The sequence below is a fragment of the Anopheles cruzii genome, chromosome 2 (genome assembly GCF_943734635.1).
Source record: "Anopheles cruzii chromosome 2, idAnoCruzAS_RS32_06, whole genome shotgun sequence".
In the NCBI taxonomy this organism is placed as follows: domain Eukaryota; kingdom Metazoa; phylum Arthropoda; class Insecta; order Diptera; family Culicidae; genus Anopheles; species Anopheles cruzii.
In genome coordinates this window covers 59,556,041-59,574,898 of record NC_069144.1, presented here as the reverse complement: position 1 = coordinate 59,574,898, position 18,858 = coordinate 59,556,041, and the positions used below count along the sequence as shown (strand labels likewise).

General features: G+C 49.7%; 3 protein-coding genes across 3 annotated transcripts; 2 read left to right on the top strand and 1 right to left on the bottom strand.

Moving 5' to 3' along the window:
- The first annotated feature begins 1,247 nt into the window (after positions 1-1,247).
- On the top strand, positions 1,248-2,241 carry LOC128268600 (syntaxin-8). Its single transcript, XM_053005729.1, has 3 exons — positions 1,248-1,279; positions 1,353-1,870; positions 1,930-2,241. The coding sequence occupies exons 1-3, from the start codon at positions 1,248-1,250 to the stop codon at positions 2,088-2,090; spliced, it is 711 nt and encodes a 236-aa protein (XP_052861689.1). The 3' UTR covers positions 2,091-2,241.
- A 1-nt stretch (position 2,242) lies between these two features.
- Positions 2,243-4,323, bottom strand: LOC128268598 (cytochrome b-c1 complex subunit 2, mitochondrial). The gene is made up of 4 exons (XM_053005728.1): positions 4,157-4,323; positions 3,844-3,986; positions 2,724-3,768; positions 2,243-2,647 (listed from the first exon to the last, which is right to left on the bottom strand). Exons 1-4 carry the CDS (start codon positions 4,199-4,201, stop codon positions 2,561-2,563), a joined length of 1,320 nt encoding a protein of 439 aa, XP_052861688.1. The 5' UTR covers positions 4,202-4,323; the 3' UTR covers positions 2,243-2,560.
- Positions 4,324-7,153: 2,830 nt separating this feature from the next.
- On the top strand, positions 7,154-18,164 carry LOC128267134 (uncharacterized). Its single transcript, XM_053003921.1, has 12 exons — positions 7,154-7,467; positions 9,922-10,373; positions 10,443-10,535; positions 10,599-10,768; positions 10,838-11,332; positions 11,404-11,461; positions 11,977-12,030; positions 12,210-12,447; positions 14,019-14,125; positions 14,432-14,624; positions 16,476-17,452; positions 17,529-18,164. The coding sequence occupies exons 1-12, from the start codon at positions 7,398-7,400 to the stop codon at positions 17,844-17,846; spliced, it is 3,225 nt and encodes a 1,074-aa protein (XP_052859881.1). The 5' UTR covers positions 7,154-7,397; the 3' UTR covers positions 17,847-18,164.
- The last annotated feature ends 694 nt before the right edge of the window (positions 18,165-18,858 follow it).

Here is an 18,858-nt window from a genome sequence, read left to right as displayed (position 1 = left end):
GTTGCGCAAAGTTATGGCCTGGATTGGTGAAATTAGCATACGCGGGAATACTCTATGAATCCTGTTCACTATTTCACCAACGAATTGAGGGTTTTCATCTCGCAATGTTTTACACTCGTTTTCAACAACGTTTACGACTTCCGTATGGTAGGAAGCTTTTGTTCCACATTGCCGCACACCATCAACACGACGCACACAGCACCGTTTAGCGAGCGACCCAACAGCAGGCCATCGTACAGATTTGTTTGGGGTAACGGAAACCTCGTACACTGCGTTACCGTGTTCTCAATTGAGCCCCAATACACCATTTAACCTTAGCAGCGTCGCGAGATGCTGAAAATCACGCACTTATTTAACCTTCCGCAGCACACTGGGTTTTTCTTCTAGCTCGCTAGGAATCAAATCGATGGCTTTTTGCTGTGGTTGCTGCGTTCGTCACGGCACACGCGAACGTTTCACCCTTTTTGCTGGACACAACAATTTGCGATGCACAGTATTGTGCAAACAACAGAGACACAAAAAATGGTACAAACCTACGCATATTTTTGTTTAAGTTTTGTTTAGCGTTTAGTTTTTGAAACGTCAAATATTTTATGAATGTGAATCCCACCATTTTGGAACCTAACTTGAAGAAATGCAAATCTGACTTTTGAACCTGACTTTCCTTTACCGAAACTGACTAACTTTTCTCTTCTCTCTCTGTATTTCTCTATTCTCTCTTGTTTCCTTGCGCACTCTCTGGTTTTTTCGACCCGAAGTCTAAACATTACTTACGAACGGGAAAGGGATAGCTGACGCTAGAGCGAGATAGTCGATGTTTTTTTTCTATTTTTCTGACAGTTAAATCAGAAACCAAACCAGCGAGCTAAACTCAGTTCGAAGAAAACGAGCAGTTAGCACTTTTCGAGCACATCTAGTACTCCCCATCAACAAGCATCATCAATTTTGAAACGCATCGAGCGTGAAGAAACATTCAACCATTGAGGCTTAAACAAAACCCATTTTTTGTGTAATCCACACTGCAACTTTCGCTCTAACAGATCCATATTTGTCCTCGTGAATTTAGCTATTCAATATTCGAGTACTTCTAATGAAACGCAGAATCGAGCAGTGTCGGCTGCATGAATTACCGTCAACACACTTATTGTTTTGCTTTTCAGCTGGCCAGAATCTTTATCAAAAGCAATTTAATTAGTCATCGGGAGGATCGGAAAATTCGCTAAACAACCAACTACGGAGCGCGGAAGATGGCGTTAATTAATATCGACGGGGACCCATGGTAAGGCGATGAACAACTATCACGTTCGGCAGTGATTAATATAATTGTTTCCATTCGTGCCCTCCCAAAAAAGGTTGACCGATCTGGATGCCTGTGAAAGATTGAGCAACGACATCCAGGCACAGCTTGCGGCTCGGAACAGAGAAAACATGCTTTCCCGAGAGTACGGCGTCATATCAGGCACCATACGGGTCCGCCTGAAGCAGTTGGGCAGTGAGCTGGAACAGTTGAACTACAAGCTAGGACTTCTAGCGAACTCGATAACCGCTGCAGAATCCGAACGCAGGCAGCGAAACGTCGAGTCGCTGCAATCGAAACTGATCCAGTTACAGCGTCAATTCAACTCCACAGCGCCATCGGTCGAGCGGGAGGCGCTGTTCCGAATGAATTCCGCACGCGGGGACTTTGGCGATGATGACGATGATCCGGCACTAATCCCCTCGCAAAGTAGCTACTCGGTTGACGATCTGCGATCACAGCAAACACGGATCCTTGAGGATCAGAACGCAGGCTTGGATGCGCTGTCGAAGGTGATCGCACGGCAGAAGGTGCTGGCCACACGAATCGGTGGTGAAGTCGATCTTCACAACGGTAAGCTGCGGTGCGAAGGCATTATCGACCGGTCGTGCTAACACGATCGTTTGTTTCAGAAATACTGGACGATTTGGCCGACACCATCGAGACAACGGCCAGTGGGACGGAGCGTGAAAATAGGAACATTGCGAGAGTCACAACGCAAGACTCTACTTGGGGCTATTGGACGGTGATAGGGCTTCTGTTTGTAGGAATTATCGTTGTTGGTATACTATGAGGCGCTGGCCGTGTCACCGAGGCACACTTATGTGTGCGTTATCAGTTATTATCATTCTACGATTGCATTACTATCCTATTCCATCTACTTGTTCCACAAGTTATTTTAACTAAAGTCCAAATAAAAAATATATTTACACGAAACGACCAGTCCACAGATTGTCAGTGTTTATCCTATTTATTGATTAACTTTGCACCATTGACATCGATTTTTGGTACCGCAAACAAACAGCAAATGGCGCAATTGCAGGAATCAAGGTGGTTTGCACTGTTGCTAGCGGTAAGGTTGGACAATGTGCTGAATTCCGCTCTCGGTTTTGCATCGATTGATCACGTAAGAGTTTTGCTACAACTGTTTTGCTACGCACTGCGTGTCCAAGGGTCATTTTTTTGTCGGTTAGGTCTTCCTGAAGCTGCGGATTGCTTCCAATAGACGGGAGGGTACAGAATTAGGAACCACGATCTACTGAATTAATGCAGGTCGCAAAGGTGCGGCACGTGTCCCAGATTTCCTACGGCACCAACGGCCAGTTTGCTGGACGAAACCTTTCTGGCGGCCTGGAACGACAGAGTGAAATGGAAATGTGTTACAGACATTCGTCGGGATAGGTCTATTTACAACATCATTACTTACAGCTTGCACATCGCTGGCCGTGACGGCATTAACGGCCGCAATCAGGTCGGCCTTTTTGTACACCTGTCCGGCCAGTGCGGCCTCCTCCCCGAGCTGGGCGAGCAGCGTGCTGTGATTCTCGACGTACTCGGCCACGGTTACAACGGCGGCCGCCTTGCCACGCGCTACATCCGCATCATTGACCGAGAGCGACTTAAGGGCTTTCACGCCAGCCTCGACCGCTTTGCCTGCCTCCTTAGCGTCACCCACAAGGACGAATCCGAACAGTCCGTTGTCGCTGTAGCAATTGTAAAGCGCGCTGCAGTTAACATTGCCCAGCGCCTTTGTCAAAGGACCATTGTTGGCGCCACGTTTTGCTGCCGGTCCAACACCGGCGGCATGCTGAAGCACCCAGAAAGCCATCGCTTCCTTCAGCGAGTTCCACCCGACGGCTTGCGCACCAACGGCGACGGCAGCACGCGATCCGGATCCATTGTGGCGCACTTCGCCGGTGTTGAAAGTGGACTTGTGTTCCGATCCGCTGCCGGAGTCGAGTGCAAGGTTCTGGGCGAACCCAACGAGCAGTTGGTGGTCAACGCCAACGCCAGCCACCGCCGCACGGTTTGTGGTGCAGTTGGCCGCAAAGTAGTGTTGCATCGTTTCCGACGAATGCTTTCCGACCAGATACTTCGGGCAGAAAACGGAATTGCCAAGCCCATTGCGGAAGGCGGCCTTATGCAGCGCCTCGACGGCTTTCACCTCTTTCGGCAGACGGGCCAGTTCATTGCGAATCAGTGGCGTAAGCTCGGCCAGCTCCCACGGCTTAAACACCTGCCCGGTGGCGGTGGCTTCCAAGTACTTGAGGCCAACCTCGAGCTGATCCTTCGTAACGGCCACGGTGTACGACACAAGCTCACGATCAGCTTGCGTGGTCAGACTACCGCCGGCCTGCTGGATGTTGCGCGTGATACCGAACGCCGTGGCCGTCTTCGTCGAAAGACCCCCGGCGGCCCGCAGGACGTGGGCTGCCCCTACGCAGTCAGCGGTTTCGTTGCGCGATCCAGCGCTTCATGAAAAAAACAACAGGAATTAACATTACCATCACTGCGCTTTGGCTTTGGTTGTATTGACCGATAGTTACCGGAAGACAACGGAAATTCGCGACACCGGAGCATTTGCTTCGGCCGAAGCGACGACTAGCTTGTTCGGAAGGGTCGTTGTTTGCACCTCGGACGAACCGCGGCTGGCGGCGGCCGCCTGTGCGTGAGCGGCATAGCCACGAGCCTGAAACCGAAACCGAAGCACCCGGATTAGTGGGATGTGAAAAATGTCCTGGCCGCAAGAACGATTATTTCATCACGGTGCAAACTTTACGTAACATTTTGACATTCCGCCCTCATGAAACACTGGCCAGTCAGCTGGCAGGAAAACAAGAATCCTAGGGTCGCACTTACCGCTGCTGCACGGAGCATTGGAGTTTTCGACGTAACGGATGCCATTTGCCTGCGATTGAGCACCAAATCGGTACGATCGAGCTGAATTCGGTGTGTTTTCGGAACGGCAAATCCGGAACTTTGTTGAAAGAAACAAAACTTGGCAGTCGTTGGTTACTCGATGAAAAGTCTCTCTTCTCGCTCTGGCACAGGCTGTCAAACGTCAGTGTTCGGTGGTACGTTTATGACAACGTATTCGAAAGTTCAGTCCGCCGGAAGCTGTGTTGTTTAAGGATCACAGTGAAACGAGTCCTTTTTCATCAGTTTGACGATTCATCATTCCAATACACCTATCGATGTATACTTTATTTGGTTAGCATAGCACATCATAAACGTGTAATATAAATAGAACATGAAAACTCGACGGACGAACGAAAAAACGACATCTTTCTATCGATCCTGTGCGTAATAACGTCTCTAGATTATGTTCCTTTCTACGTTGTTTTTTAAATAAAGTTAGCGTATCACGAAACAAAGATAGCCTCGACGGCTGACACATGCAAATACACTTTAAAAAAATGTCCTTACTCTACGTTGATTGTACCAAGATAAATATGTTAGAGTTCGAGTAGTAAAAAGGGTTATCACCGTCCGATGTCGGGGACTAATTAAACTTAATCGTGCACTGCGCTCCCTTACCGGACGTTTCGACTTGTTTCAGAGAAACTGGCGCACATCTCCGTAAGGATCATCTTATGAAAAACTGGCATACAACTCTCTCCGTAAAAGGATCTTCTGGTGCAACAGACAAATCTATACCGCTATAGTTTGCGTTGCCGCTATAGAAATGGTTTTTCCAAACTGGTCCCGATTTTACGGCAACAGTTGCCGTTTCGATTTGTCCGAGCACTTCCTTTTAGGAATGCCCGTTAACCCTTCCGCAGGGGTTGAAGTTTGTTCGCAAACCCAGTTGCTTCACTAGCCTCGTATGCTCAATACGGCATTTACAAATCACACCAATCGGAACCAGTCGTCAATCATCCCATTTCTTCGTATGCTCATTCAGCGCAATCGTGTACACGAAACCTTCCGACTAGTTTCATCGGACCGTGCATTTCGAATACTCTTCGACGACAGGGCCAGTTTCTTGTGGTTGAGGCTCAACTCCATTTGCACCAGGTCTTCGGGGGTAATGATGGGCTTTTTGGGGCAGTATTTCCTCGTGTGCGCTGCATCACCAGTGGCTCCACAAATCTGGCAGGAAAACTTTCTCAACCTCGGGCAGCTTACCACACCCCGTTCGTTCTGACACCGGTGGCTTTTATAAATTGCCTCCGGTTCGCCATTGTTGTAGCAGAACACACAGTGCTGAAAAATTAGGGCCCGTGTTAGTTCCGTGTTGCAAAAAGAAAGGGTTCGAAAGTGCACCAAGGACCTCTACCTCCACTAGTTTTTTCCGGTCCGTCTTTCGCTGGCGGTTGGTCACATTTTGCAGCGGCAGCACTTTGTTGCTAATATCGAGTAGTGCGCTGCTGATGATAGGCCCGGAGTCTGCGCGAGTGTGCTGATCCGGATCGTAACAGTCCATATCCTTGCCATTGGTGGCAAAATCACGGCGAACGGATTCCATGTCCAGTTGCGCATGCCATTTGAGAATTTCCGCCTCCATGGCATCGAAATCAAACACAAAATCACTGTCGGCCAACATCATGTACCCCAAGAGATGATCTCGATTTTTCTTCGGCCCTGACTGACATGCATTTCTACTTGTGTCTGTTCTCCCGATACAATGGTAGATGGTGGTGGTCGTCGAACCCTTTTTGGCGCCTAACAAAAGGGTAGCTCATTCTGAGGATACCGAGCAGTGTGTGCGACATTTGTAGGTGTGTGTTCGATACCGTGTAGTGGTGCAATGTTTTAACGGTTACTGTTCAAACTATTTCGAAGAAGAAGCACAAAAAGAACAAAATCTTCCACCGCACAGCTGTTTAAAACTTAACTTATATTCGTTAATCCTTCAGCGTTTTCAAAAAAGAGGCTGCGTACTTGCGACCCGTGAAAACCCCTTTTGGAAACGAGCATCGGGGTGTCCCTCCGGCGTGAAATGACAGCTTGCAACGCATTTGACAGCCGTCGATAAAAGTGAGAGCGGATCGTGGCGGAGAGGAGGAGAGGATGTTGGGTTTGGTTGGACCGTGCAGAGTTAGTGAGATTTTTTCGCTTTCTCCGCGAGAATCGTATCGAGTGTTGTGCGAAACATTTCCAGTCGCGAAACTGAACTGAAACTGAAACTGAAACAACGGGGCACAAAAAAGGCAAGCAATCGTCAGAGAGTGCTTTGCAGCAATTGCTGCGTCAAAATCATCCAAAGGCCAAAAAGGCGTGACAAACAAAAGTCTATATAGTGTCCTCATATGTGTGTTGTGACGCTCCGTGTCTGTTTGTATATGGCGGTGTATGTGTGCTTGCGCAATTGTGTGCGGCCGAAGAGTGATTTTATTGGTTGTTTTTATTGTTTCGCTCCATGATGCACCCAACGCAATGCAGCAACGCGTTATGGTTGGCGTAGCACCCACGTAGAAGGGTGAATCATTAGGCGTGTATCATCAAAATCATCAGCCCGTGGGCCAGACAGGCCGTCGTAGGCGGCAGAAAATGGGGTTTAGAGCGCTCCCGCCGTGTTGTCGCGCGGCCCTCAGTCTACTTTGATTGTCGTCAAACATCCACCAGACAAAACTATGCAATCGCGACAGCAATATGTTTCAAAGCACGGCCTATTAGGATTGTCATTGCGTTGTCTAATTGAGTGTGCCTGTGATCCGAGCAAGCTATGAACACCCCTTCGGTATATGTGATTGTTGGGGACTTTTTGGAAGCGCTAGAAGTGACCGAAAATCTCCATCCTAAAGCGAAGATCAAACGAAAACCGGCGGTCTGACCTACGCGCAGAGGGCAGAGGGCTTTTCAGTTTAAGCTTTATTTTGTTCCCTTTCTTCCAACGTGCTGTGTTTTAGGTGCATCCGCATTGATAGTGCTGTGTGTTCCGGAATCGATTGCCACTAAACACTGCGGCACCGGACCGACCAAGTGTGCTTGTGGGTGTGCGTGGGTGTGCACTTTTTCTTGCCCAGTCTGACAGTGCAACTTGCGAGTCACACAGATCGATAAAAAAGGAACGGACCGGCCGGATCGGCTGCAGGCAGCTGGCAGGACACTCTCAGAGTCCACGGCAATTTTCAACCCGTCATCTCCCGGGGCCAGGATGACATCATTCTTCAACGTCGGTGCCCTCGGCGGCAATCCGTTCTCGACGCCCGTCGGTCAAAAAATTGGTAAGTTCCCTGCTGTTCGGCCGAATGTTGCGAGATATTTGAATGTATCGTTCGCGCTTTCATTAGGATCCGAGAATTAATCTCTCAAGCTGTGCAGCGTCGTGGGGACGGAGCCAAAAGAAAACGTTTCGCGTATCACATGACGCCAACCGAGGTGCCGAGGTTTTACACACCTTTTGGAGGATAAATCCTATCTCGAAAACTGAACTCGCTCCTTACGTAGCGCGCGCGATAAGGCGCCGGTGCCGCGGAGGGTTCGGGGCCTTAACGACACACGCCGAACAGAACACTTGACGAAAAAGAAGACAAGGCCGTTCGTTCCAGTTGTGTCACCTCTTTACTGTTGATTTCTTTGTAGTCGTTTTGTCGGGCGACATGTTCTTTGCGGTCTCAAGAAGTCTTACAAGTCACCGTGTGTCGGGCCAGAGTGCGTAGCGAATGTTCCATCGGTCGTTCGGGGTTCCATCTTGGAGAATGGTTGGTTGACGCAAAATACACAGAAAGCATCTTTTGCCGCGTTATTATTCAACTACCCGAACCGGGAATCCGTGCCCTTTGGAGGCCGTTCCTATACGATTCCTGTCGCTCGCTTCGGGGAGCTTCCGAGAAATATGCATTTCACTGAAGGCAAACTTTGTCCGGGCGACGTTCCCTAGCGAGCAGGGAAGCCTTAGGAAACGCAGTCATGCATCTGGCCTCCAGTTCCTTTCCGCGGCAGTGAGGGCATTGGGTGGCCCACAGCACAGCAAGGAACAGCGCTAAGCACCGTGGTTAGAAAAAACGTTAACCAGAAAACGACCAGAAAATAATGTCGTGTCGCTTGGCGGGACACGAAGGGTGGCTGTGGCGTCCCCTCCACGTGTTGCGAGGTTAACGAATGATTTACATAATTATTCATCGCCCAATGTCTGGCCACCAGCCACAATATAAGGTGTCACCCACCGCAGGCCGCAAGTGAAGCGTGTGCTTTATTTCCCTACCATTATTGTTATTACTACAAACACATTGTTTGCATTTCCGCTCCTTGTTCCCGGGATGCCGGGTGTTGGGGACGGCGGCCGTTCACCTGCGGGTCTGCGGGTTTTATGATTCAATACGAAACAAACTTCGGCGTTCGGTGTAACGATACTTTTGCACCGTGAAAACCGCTTTTCCTTGTTTCGGGGACACGCACTACGATGTCGTAATTTTGTTCAATAAGCGGTAATATAAAGAAGTCACGGTGATACACGGTGATCTCTTTTCGAAAGAGTAACTCCGAATCATTTTAGGATGAACACAGATATGGCACGCTTTTCTTTTGCCGCCAAACCAAGCGGAAACATTTATATCATCCCTCTGCAATCGCACGCCCCGCGTGGCCGAAACGGACTTTATATAAGACCCAGGCCTCAGGCTGCGCTTTACAACTTTGTGCGCGATCCGGGGATCGTACAGGGATCATTAGCCGAAGGGCGCATGAAGGGCGCGCCCCTACACACGGCGCGAGTGCACGAACGATGCTCCATCTATCACGGTTCGCCGGTAAACGATCTCTAATCTCGACCGTTTCACCACGATCGCGCATCAGGAGAAATGGTCGATCGTCGGCATGCTCTTGTGTTTTACATAATTACGTGTACCGCGCACGATGCGATAGGAAAGAAGAAAAAAACAACGCAAGACCCATGATTGGCCACACACTATATTATTCATTAGCGCGGGGCAATTTAATTCCGCTGCGAAGCGTGACGTGACGTGAAGAAGGAATTATGATCTTCGTTCCTATCGGGGAGGGTGTGTGACCATCTCAAGTGCTTCCAATACTCCTTCGCGCAATCACTGCCAATTGATTGTGATTTCACAATCCGCACGGGTGGCTTATCTGGGTAGGAAAATTCCTCCGTTGACCGTTCACCTTCGAGCTTCTGTTGGTTTAATACTTTATTAAGCAAAATCAATGTATACAACTGCCTCCCGAGGATGCCGCCGCTTGGATGTGCGGGGAACGTTCCGGCGGGTCAAACAATGATGAATCATGCGCGCGTATGTATAGGCGTTGCTGGCCGTTTTTTTGTGTTTAGTGACACGGGCAATACGTACCCATTTGTGGTAGAAACGACCGGCGATGATAAGAGCACACATTACAAGCCTTATCACTCTGGCGAAGCGAATTACTACCCCGTCAGTGTCCCCGCTGCCGCCGCCGCGTATTCGTCACGCCCGAACAGCGTGTTTTAATGGCCGATATTGTTCCAGTCTCCCGCAACAGAGCAGCGCTATCGCATCGCATCGCGTTGAGACTGATATGGCGCTGCGCTTTATGATATTTTTGCTGCGTTTTATCTAATGCCGGTACAAACAAACGCCACACAACGTGTAATGTTTCAGCCATTTGTTTCTAATATCCAAAATATGCCCCCCCTATAACTTCTCTGTGGCTTCTGACCGTTTTCGATTTGTGCCATTTTGCAGAACAAGCGACGGACGCCAGTCTGGCTTCGGAAAACTGGGCACTGAACATGGAAATCTGTGATATGATCAACGAGTCCTCGGACGGGGCGCGGGATGCGATGAAGGCGATACGCAAGCGGCTGGCACAGAACGCCGGCAAGAACTACACCGTCATCATGTACACGCTGACGGTGCTGGAGACGTGCGTCAAAAACTGCGCCAAAGCGTTCCACGTGCTGGTGGCGAACAAAGAGTTCATTCAGGAGCTGGTCAAACTGATCGGCCCCAAGAACGATCCACCGCCGATCGTCCAGGAGAAGGTGCTCAGCCTCATACAGATCTGGGCCGATGCGTTCCGCTCGCAGCCGGACCTGAACGGGGTGGTGCAGGTGTACCAGGAGCTGAAGAACAAGGGCATCGAGTTCCCGCAAACCGATCTCGATGCGATCGCACCGATCTATACACCGCAAAGGGTACGCGATCGCGACGGCATGGTTCCCGGACATCGTTTCACTCACGCGGTTCCCCGTTTTGTTTTGTAGAGTGTCCCCGACGGAGCTCCGGCACCGGAGCCTGTGAACAATCTGCCCGTTTCGCCACACCACCATCCATCACAAACACCCGGATCGCCAGCGGTAAGTCCGGGGAAGCAGAAGGTGAGGTCTGTGTGTTCTCTCATCGGTTCTGCCTCTCCACAGATGCCACCACCGTCGTCACTGTCGCAGGATCAGATCGCAAAGCTGCAATCGGAGCTGGACATCGTGGCCATGAACATGTCGATCTTGGGCGAAATGCTAACCGAGCTAAAGCCGGGCCAGGAGGATCCGGCCGACTACAAGCTGCTGGTGGATCTTACGTCAACCTGTCGGTACGTGTCGGATCGTGTCCCGCGCTGAGGAATGCCCGCGACTAACCGTTACCGTTCCGTATCATGCAGGGAAATGCAAAGCCGTATCGTCGATCTGATCGGGAAGGTACAACACGACGAGCTGACGGCGGAGTTGTTGCGATTGAACGACGAGCTGAACAATCTGTTTCTGCGGCACGCACGGTACGAGAAGAACCGTGATCCAAAGAGCGCTGCGAGTGCCACACCGTCGGCCATACTGGGTGCCGCGCTTGGTGCTGTACCGCCCGGTGGCAGTGAAAAGCGCGACTCATCGCTGATCGATCTGATGGGTGACGATGCGCTCGGGGCCAGCGGTGGTCAGCCGAATGCCGCGGACATTATCAGCTCGCAGCTGGCCGGACTTAGTATGGCCGCCGGCGGGGCGACGGCTTCGTCACAGTTGGCGCAACTGACCAGCGTATCGGCGCAGTCCGGATCGATCACTACACCAAAGTCCAGCAGCAACTCACGCACCACCACCATTCCGCCGGATGTCGTATCGGATGAGTTCGATATGTTTGCCCAATCGAGAAACACAACCGGGTAACGATCGATCGGTTCGCTTTTCGGTAGCAACTCGGTTGCTTCTGACTGATTTACTTCCTTTTTTGTAGAGAAAAAGATGCGCCCAAGCTGGATCTAGTCGGGGCCACGGCAGGGAGCAGCACCTTGGTAAGCGCGGGGCGGCGTTGGGCGTTTCATTTCCATTTTTCGAATCATTACTCGTTTGGCCATCAGCATTCATCGCTCATTGTAAACTATCATTTCTTAGCTTCTTTGCGTAGATGGTGCAATAAATGGATTAAAATTTCCCAACGTTTCCAAATCACGTAACGGACGCGTCGTGCTCCGTTGTAGAATAGTTAGATGCTTCTGTACTTTCTTGTCGTTGTACGTCATTTCTCCTTTTCTATCGTATTTGCGACCTCAGAAACTGACATGCATGTTCTCTACATTACTTACACTCCCGTTTAACCCAACAAAATAATGTGTACCGTCCATAATCTGATTGGATTTTTTCTCCGTTCCCTTTGAATGTCGAACAAAACCAAACACTCTTTCCTGGGGCCTGTCGCGGCAAACCGGAACCGGCAACAATCGTGACATGTGCCGCTCAATACACAAATACACACACAAAATACACTCCAATGTACACAACACCCAACGCGCTGTTCCATCGAAAACAGGCCACCAGGGAGCAGGCGGAGTTTGATGAGATGGAACAGTGGCTAGGAAATCCGGTGAGTAGTGTTTGTTGTCCCCCCCTTTATTCTTTATTGGACTGCTTCTGTAGAGGGTGGCGTATCTTAACGTAGAAACTTCTGGGTTCTGGTGGTGTCTTTGTGTAATTTAAAGTCAATCGTGTGCCAACCAAATGCCAAGAGCCAACTAATCCCTTCGCGGTTCCTCTTTCTTCAAGGACGAAATCGATAGCCTCGAGGCACACATGGCAGCGGCAGCGGGCGCAACCGGTGGCATGGGCACCGGGGCGGAAGAAAGTCTAACGAGTAAAGAGTTTGAAAAGTTCCTGGCGGAACGGGCAGCCGTGGCCGACAATCTACCGACGATCAGTGGCGGCCCGGCAGGTAGTACGGGAGGCACCAGCAGTCCGGCGACGGCCGCGAAGGATCGTAAAAAGAAGCCCGACGAAAGTGATGGCCTATTGGGGGGACTGTGAAGCGCCTGGCTGGCGGCAAGTCTGGGACCGGCACCCCGGATCCACACGGGTTCAGAACATTGTTTGTGTAATGTTTGTTTTATTATTGTAACCTTCGAGAGACCGAGATAATATATTTCTGAGATATTTTTCGTTGCGATTAGCGCAAAGGAATAACCGTGCTGGAAACGAGGACACGTTGTAGCCACGGTAGCCAAAAGAACGGGAACGGAAGTTGGAAGATTGTTGTTTCGAAGAAAAAACATGTTAGAAAATTGTATCCTTTCTCTTGAGCCTATCAAACATCCAATCTTGGTTCTTTTGCTATGGTTTTCCTTAGTCCTGTTATGTGAGCCATATAACTACATAAACCCCTCTACATTCTAATACGGCTAAAAAGCGAAAAAGATATCGGCGATATCGGCGGTGGACAAAAGTGTGGAGATGATCATATATTTAATAGGGCGATTGTTGTATTTATTAAAGCCAGCGCGTGAAATCGTTAGAATATTTGTGTTTGTGATCATTGTCAAAGAGTCAAGAGCAGCAGATGGGTCCCGATTGGCAATTTCCATAACCTCAACGGTATTTAATCCTGTGTATCGGGATCCACCTTTGGCACCTCTCTGTGCATGGCTTAATCAATTCGAGCGCTTTTCTTATCACGCTTCCATTTGGGCTCTCAATATGTTACCAATTAGGTACGTTTGGTTTTCTCCAGTATCTTGAGGCTTTGAGCACGATCACCGTCTAAGTGTGTGGAAATGGTATTAAGCACGAAGAAATGATTACTTGCCGATGAGAGCGCATACTAACTGTGCATTGCAGCTTCTGAGCGGCTTTAAATCTTGGAGTGGACTAGTAGGAACAGGATAATTAATTATGTTGTGTTTACGCTTTCAGTCACCAGACAAGTGTGTGCAGTTTTTGTCCGCCACGCTGCCATGCTTGGCCAGGGACAGGAACACTTTGGTTTCAAAATAATGTGCACAGCGCAACGGTAAAAGGCGGCGTATTGGCTAAAGCAAGTAAAATGGAGACGAAAAATTGCTTACCATTTTTTATGTACATCGTAAGTTTATGTAAATTAGGACAATGTGACATCTGAATAAACAGAAGACCCGCCACCCCGCCATTTACCACGGGTGCGGTAATGCGTGATGGTAATTTGTTTTTATGCGGCAAGTCGAGTGTGAAATTGAAAAACCACGAGGCACTCCTTCCTTCGTACCGGTTCTCACCGGATTCCGGATCATCCAAAATATTGTAACAGACTATCCTATCAATAAAAACATGTAAACATTTACCACCAACCGTAGTTTTTGTTGTTTTCCGGTAGTTGATTTTTGAATTTTAGTTGGAAAAAAGTCTGCTTTGTTTACTATAAAATTGATGATGGCTTCGTTCGGCGTTTGCTATAATCGGGTGCCGATGTTTTGACAGTTGCAATCAAAACAAAAGGTTTCTTTGCCGACAGCAGTTCGTTCTGTTTCTAATCGCAGCTGGCGAGCAGTTCAAGTTTACAAGTTTAGTTTTAGTAGTGTGGCCAATCGGTTCGGTAGTCGATCATAGTAGTACACAACATAGTAGCCATGGCACTGTCGCTATGCAGAATCCACGTCCTCAACACAACAGCCACCCGGCTAAGGGGGAGAATTTTGGCCCGTGAAATATCGAAGGTAAGCCACGCAGCAATCCAATTTCCGGTTCTCCCGGTTTGGCTTTAAATAGATTCGACCTTGAATCTCCATCGAGATCGGGGACCGGAACGCACCAACACGGAAGATACGTACACACGTTAGAGCAGGCTACGCAGTTCGAGCCGATTCGTTCGAATTACGTCACAACCGCCAACCGATTGAAACAAAATAGCAGCAAATTCCGACGGTGGCAGCGAGCGACTTTTTTGCCGCACCAACCAGTCGATCCGATTTGCATTTTGAATTAATTTTTCTTCCCTATTTCTCACGCGCCGTACGGGGTAGGTGCTGGCATGCAGATACTCGACGCAACAGCGGACCAAAATTTACGGCAGCGCGGACGAAGCGATCGCCGACATTCCGGATGGTGCCAAGCTGCTTGTCGGTGGGTTCGGATTGTGTGGCATCCCGGAGAATCTGATCGCCGCACTCGTGAAGAAGCGCACGAAAGATCTCACCGTCGTGTCCAACAATGCCGGTAAGTGGCATGCGTGTCACAAGGAAGCGGAAAAGATGCTCCATGCTCCACGACAGCCCCATTTGTGTGTGTGCGTGGCGGGTGAAATGCTGTCCACCTTTGCGCGCCTTTCGATTTCACTTCAAGGTTACCGTATGCGCGCGGCGGCGGCAGTGTGTTTATGTGACCGCGAGTTCCGAAACACACCCCCGGACGGACGGGGGGTTGTGATTGTGTGGGGTGACTCCTGACGCACGACTGATCAATCTCGCGTCAACCGCTCCGCCGATGTGTGCGTTCTCCATTCATTCGGCGCCCGCGACGAGATTAGTAGGCTTCGCCGAAAGCGGCGCGCTCCTTTGCTCTCGCTTGTTGCTAATATGTTTTCGACTTCCGTCGCCTGGCAACACACATCGGGACATCGTGGGGATCTGCGTGATCTTATGTGCCGCGCAGAAAATAGCCTTGCATTTGGCGCACAGAAATAGAATGGCCGAGAAAACCCATCTCCATCAGTCCGTGGTCATTGACCATGAACAATATGTTGAGGCCCTCGCTGCGCGTTATCTTTTGCATAATGTTCGACAGCGCCACGATCAGTTGTCGAGATAACAGTGTTTGTCTGTTTGGGCAGCCTAATGGAGTCGCACTTGACTATCAACGATAAAAAGGGTAATAAAACAGGGCACTTACCTGAGATTTCCTCGATCCCTAGCTGACGCCATCCAACGCATCTTCCTGTAACGATAAGAACATTTAAATTAGATAAGTAGCAGCGTATGAAGATCGTGCTTTCGAGTGTTGTGACAATTGCGCTACGATATTACGGAACGTTCACGTGCCGGAAGTCGCCGGAAAGCCGGGACTTGCGAGCAAAGGAAACTCAATACGCGTTTTATGCAAGATGTTGCCATTAGCAGCTAAATAATGGGCAAATTATTTAAATCTTTTTTCGATAAATTTAAGGTCAAATCGAACCACGAATCCGAAATCGATATTTCTCTCGGTAACATTTACTTTCACACACGTTAAAACACCGCGCCCGCCGGGCTTTTCACGCGATATTTATGCGTGACATATGATGCATCTATTTTTTAGTGTTTTTTATTGATCTCTCTCTCTCTCTGTCGAGACCGAGACGGGCCACTGATCGGTCGCTGGTGGGTGTGTATTTGACCTCTTCTATCTCTCCCTGTGCAAAAGTTGAACTCGCTTTCGGAAGATGTTCCAAAATTAGTAAACGAGATGCAAATGTGGCGGGCCGCCCCGTGATCCACGATCGTCCGCGTGTGATGTAACGGACGTGACCTAAAAGGACACGTTCATTTGGTTCCCTTCAGGGGATGTGGGATCGAGACGCGAACTCGATTAACCAGACCCGGCTAATCTTTCGTCGTGCACGCGTGCCAAACGAGCTGGCCGAATCTAGTTCGTAAATGGGGCCACCAGTTTGTCGAATCGGGTGGAAGGTTCACGTGATCAAACGGCGGGAGACGGTTCACGTAATGGTCCCAAAGTAGGAATGGTCCCAAAAGTAGGCTTCCCACGACGACCTCCAGTGTTCGAGAGGCGGATGGGCTCGCTGGATCCGTTACGAAGACCAGCGCGCAACATAATCAATTGATAAAGAGTCACGAAACTGGTTCGCGTTCGGTATGATTATCATTACATTCGCCGCAACAAAAGGCGCTTATCTGCCGATGGCCAGACGAAATAAAGGCCGGCAGTGATTAGAGGCCCAACATCAGGTGATTCGCCTGGGAAGCTTCCGGAAGTTTAGGACCACTTGACAATGCCTTAGATGTTTAACCTAAAATTTGAACGACAAACGAATAAATGAGCAAAATGTAATGGAATTTTGACGACCCACAGGTGTCGACACATTCGGACTCGGACTGCTGCTGAAAGAGAGGCTAATCAAGCGTATGATCGCTTCGTACGTCGGTGAGAATGCTGAATTCGAGAGACAGTATCTTTCGGGCGAGCTCGAGCTGGAACTGACGCCCCAAGGAACGCTGGCCGAGCGCATTCGGGCCGGTGGGGCCGGCATCCCGGCCTTCTTCACTCCTACCGCCTACGGAACGCTCGTGCACGAGGGTGGTTCTCCGATCAAGTACGGCGCCGGTGGTGGTACGGTAGAGATCGCGAGTGAACCGCGTCAGATGCAACTGTTCAACGGGAAGCCGTACATCATGGAGGAAGCGATCACCGGTGATTATGCGCTCATTAAGGCTCACGTTGCCGATGAGGCAGGCAATCTGATGTTCAACAAATCGGCCCGCAACTTCAATCCGCCAATGTGCAAGGCGGCGAAGGTGACGATCGTCGAGGTGGAAGAAATCGTTCCGGTCGGTCAGCTCGATCCGGACCAGATTCACATGCCGAGCGTGTTTGTGCATCGCATCATCCGTGGGCCATCGTACGAGAAACGCATCGAACGGTTGCGCGTACGGGACGCCAAAAAGTCCGCTTCGGTCGTTTCGTCGACGCCGGCCGCGAAAATGCGGGAGCGGATCGTGAAGCGCGTCGCGATGGAGTACCGTGACGGTATGCACATCAACCTGGGCATCGGAATCCCGGTGTTGTCGTCCAACTTCATCCCCCAGGGAATGACGGTGCTGCTGCAGTCGGAAAATGGAATCCTCGGTCTCGGTCCGTTCCCGGAGAAGCACGAGGTCGATCCGGATCTAATTAATGCGGGCAAGGAAACGGTCACCGTACTGCCGGGTGCTTCGTACTTCTCATCCGACGACAGCTTTGCCATGATCCGCGGTGGACACATCGATATTACTGTCCTCGGTGCGATGGAAGTGTCACAGTACGGCGACCTAGCCAACTGGATGATTCCGGTAAGATGCCGGAGACCACCGAAGGCGGACACATTATGTTAAAACTCGTTCTCTTTTCCTGTCTCGCGTCCGATAGGGCAAGCTGGTCAAGGGTATGGGTGGTGCAATGGATCTGGTGGCAGCCCCTGGCACGAAGGTAATCGTTACGATGGAACACAACGCCAAGGATGGTTCCCACAAAATCTTAGCCAACTGTAACCTCCCAGTGACCGGTAAGAACTGCGTCGATATGATCGTCACTGAGAAGGCCGTGTTTAGCGTGGATAAGGAGCGAGGCCTCACGCTGGTCGAGCTGGCCGAGGACTGCACGGTGGAGGAGGTGATCACTAGCACCGGGTGCGAGTTTTCCGTTTCGCCCGATCTGAAGAAAATGGCACAGGTTGACGATGCGTGATGACCACCGAGACCAGCAGAGAGAGCAGAACGGGCAGAAGAGGCCGTTTCACCCTTAGCGGAGTGGCATTTATTTGGCGAGATCCGTGTGCCATCGGTGTGGATGTCGGCAGCAAGAAACTCCCTCCCGGTTGTTCCCGTTTTGATTTTATGTTTGTTTTTTTTTCTATTCTGATCGCTTGTGAATTTAACGGTTTAAGAAACGTCGGGCAATTTTGATCGTTCGTTTGCTAGGTTTATGTCGTACGTGACGCTAAACGTATCGAAGTCAATAAAAAGGAAAAAAGGTCTCGTGGATGCGGACGAGAATATGCACAAACTGGCGAAGATGATTGTTGGTGTTGTTGTTTTTCAATGCTCAATAATGGAAGAAATTGTAAAGAATCTGTTCAAAGTGTCGTAATATAATGATTTCGCTATTGGGTTGTGATGATGTGCGCCACGATGGACCGTTTCCTCCAAAAATCAAGACAACTGCAGTAAATCAAACAATCTAATGTGCACGCCCAAACGGCTCGACCCCTATCGAGTTTCAGAGCGAAACTATTTAGTTTGTTGGCCCCATCTTCCGATTGGGTTGGTCATAAATTGAGATTATGTGTTTTTTCCCAGCAACATCTCCTGCCTAAATGCTTACTCAATTTAAAGTGGAATCAATAGCGACAGGTTTTTTTGGCCATCCATCAGAAGTCGGTTTGTTAAGAAATGCTTCCCAATATCTTGTTGGGAAGATGTTAATCTTTTTCAAAATTTCTCAACGAAATATCAAAACTCCCGTGGGCATGGCATCGAAGGGTAACCAGTTTTTAGGCGACCCTCCGATCGATGCTGATCAGCTGATGAGCGATCGGCTAGGGTCGCGAAAACTGTGGCTCGGCGCGAGTGATTTGCCGTCTATTGTGATCGAGGAGAGGTCGTCGATTGGCAATGGCTGTGGATTCTTGTTAATTTCTTTTGTAGCACCCCAAAGATGAAGGACACGGTCAACTTTAATTGGAGGCACAATTTATCAC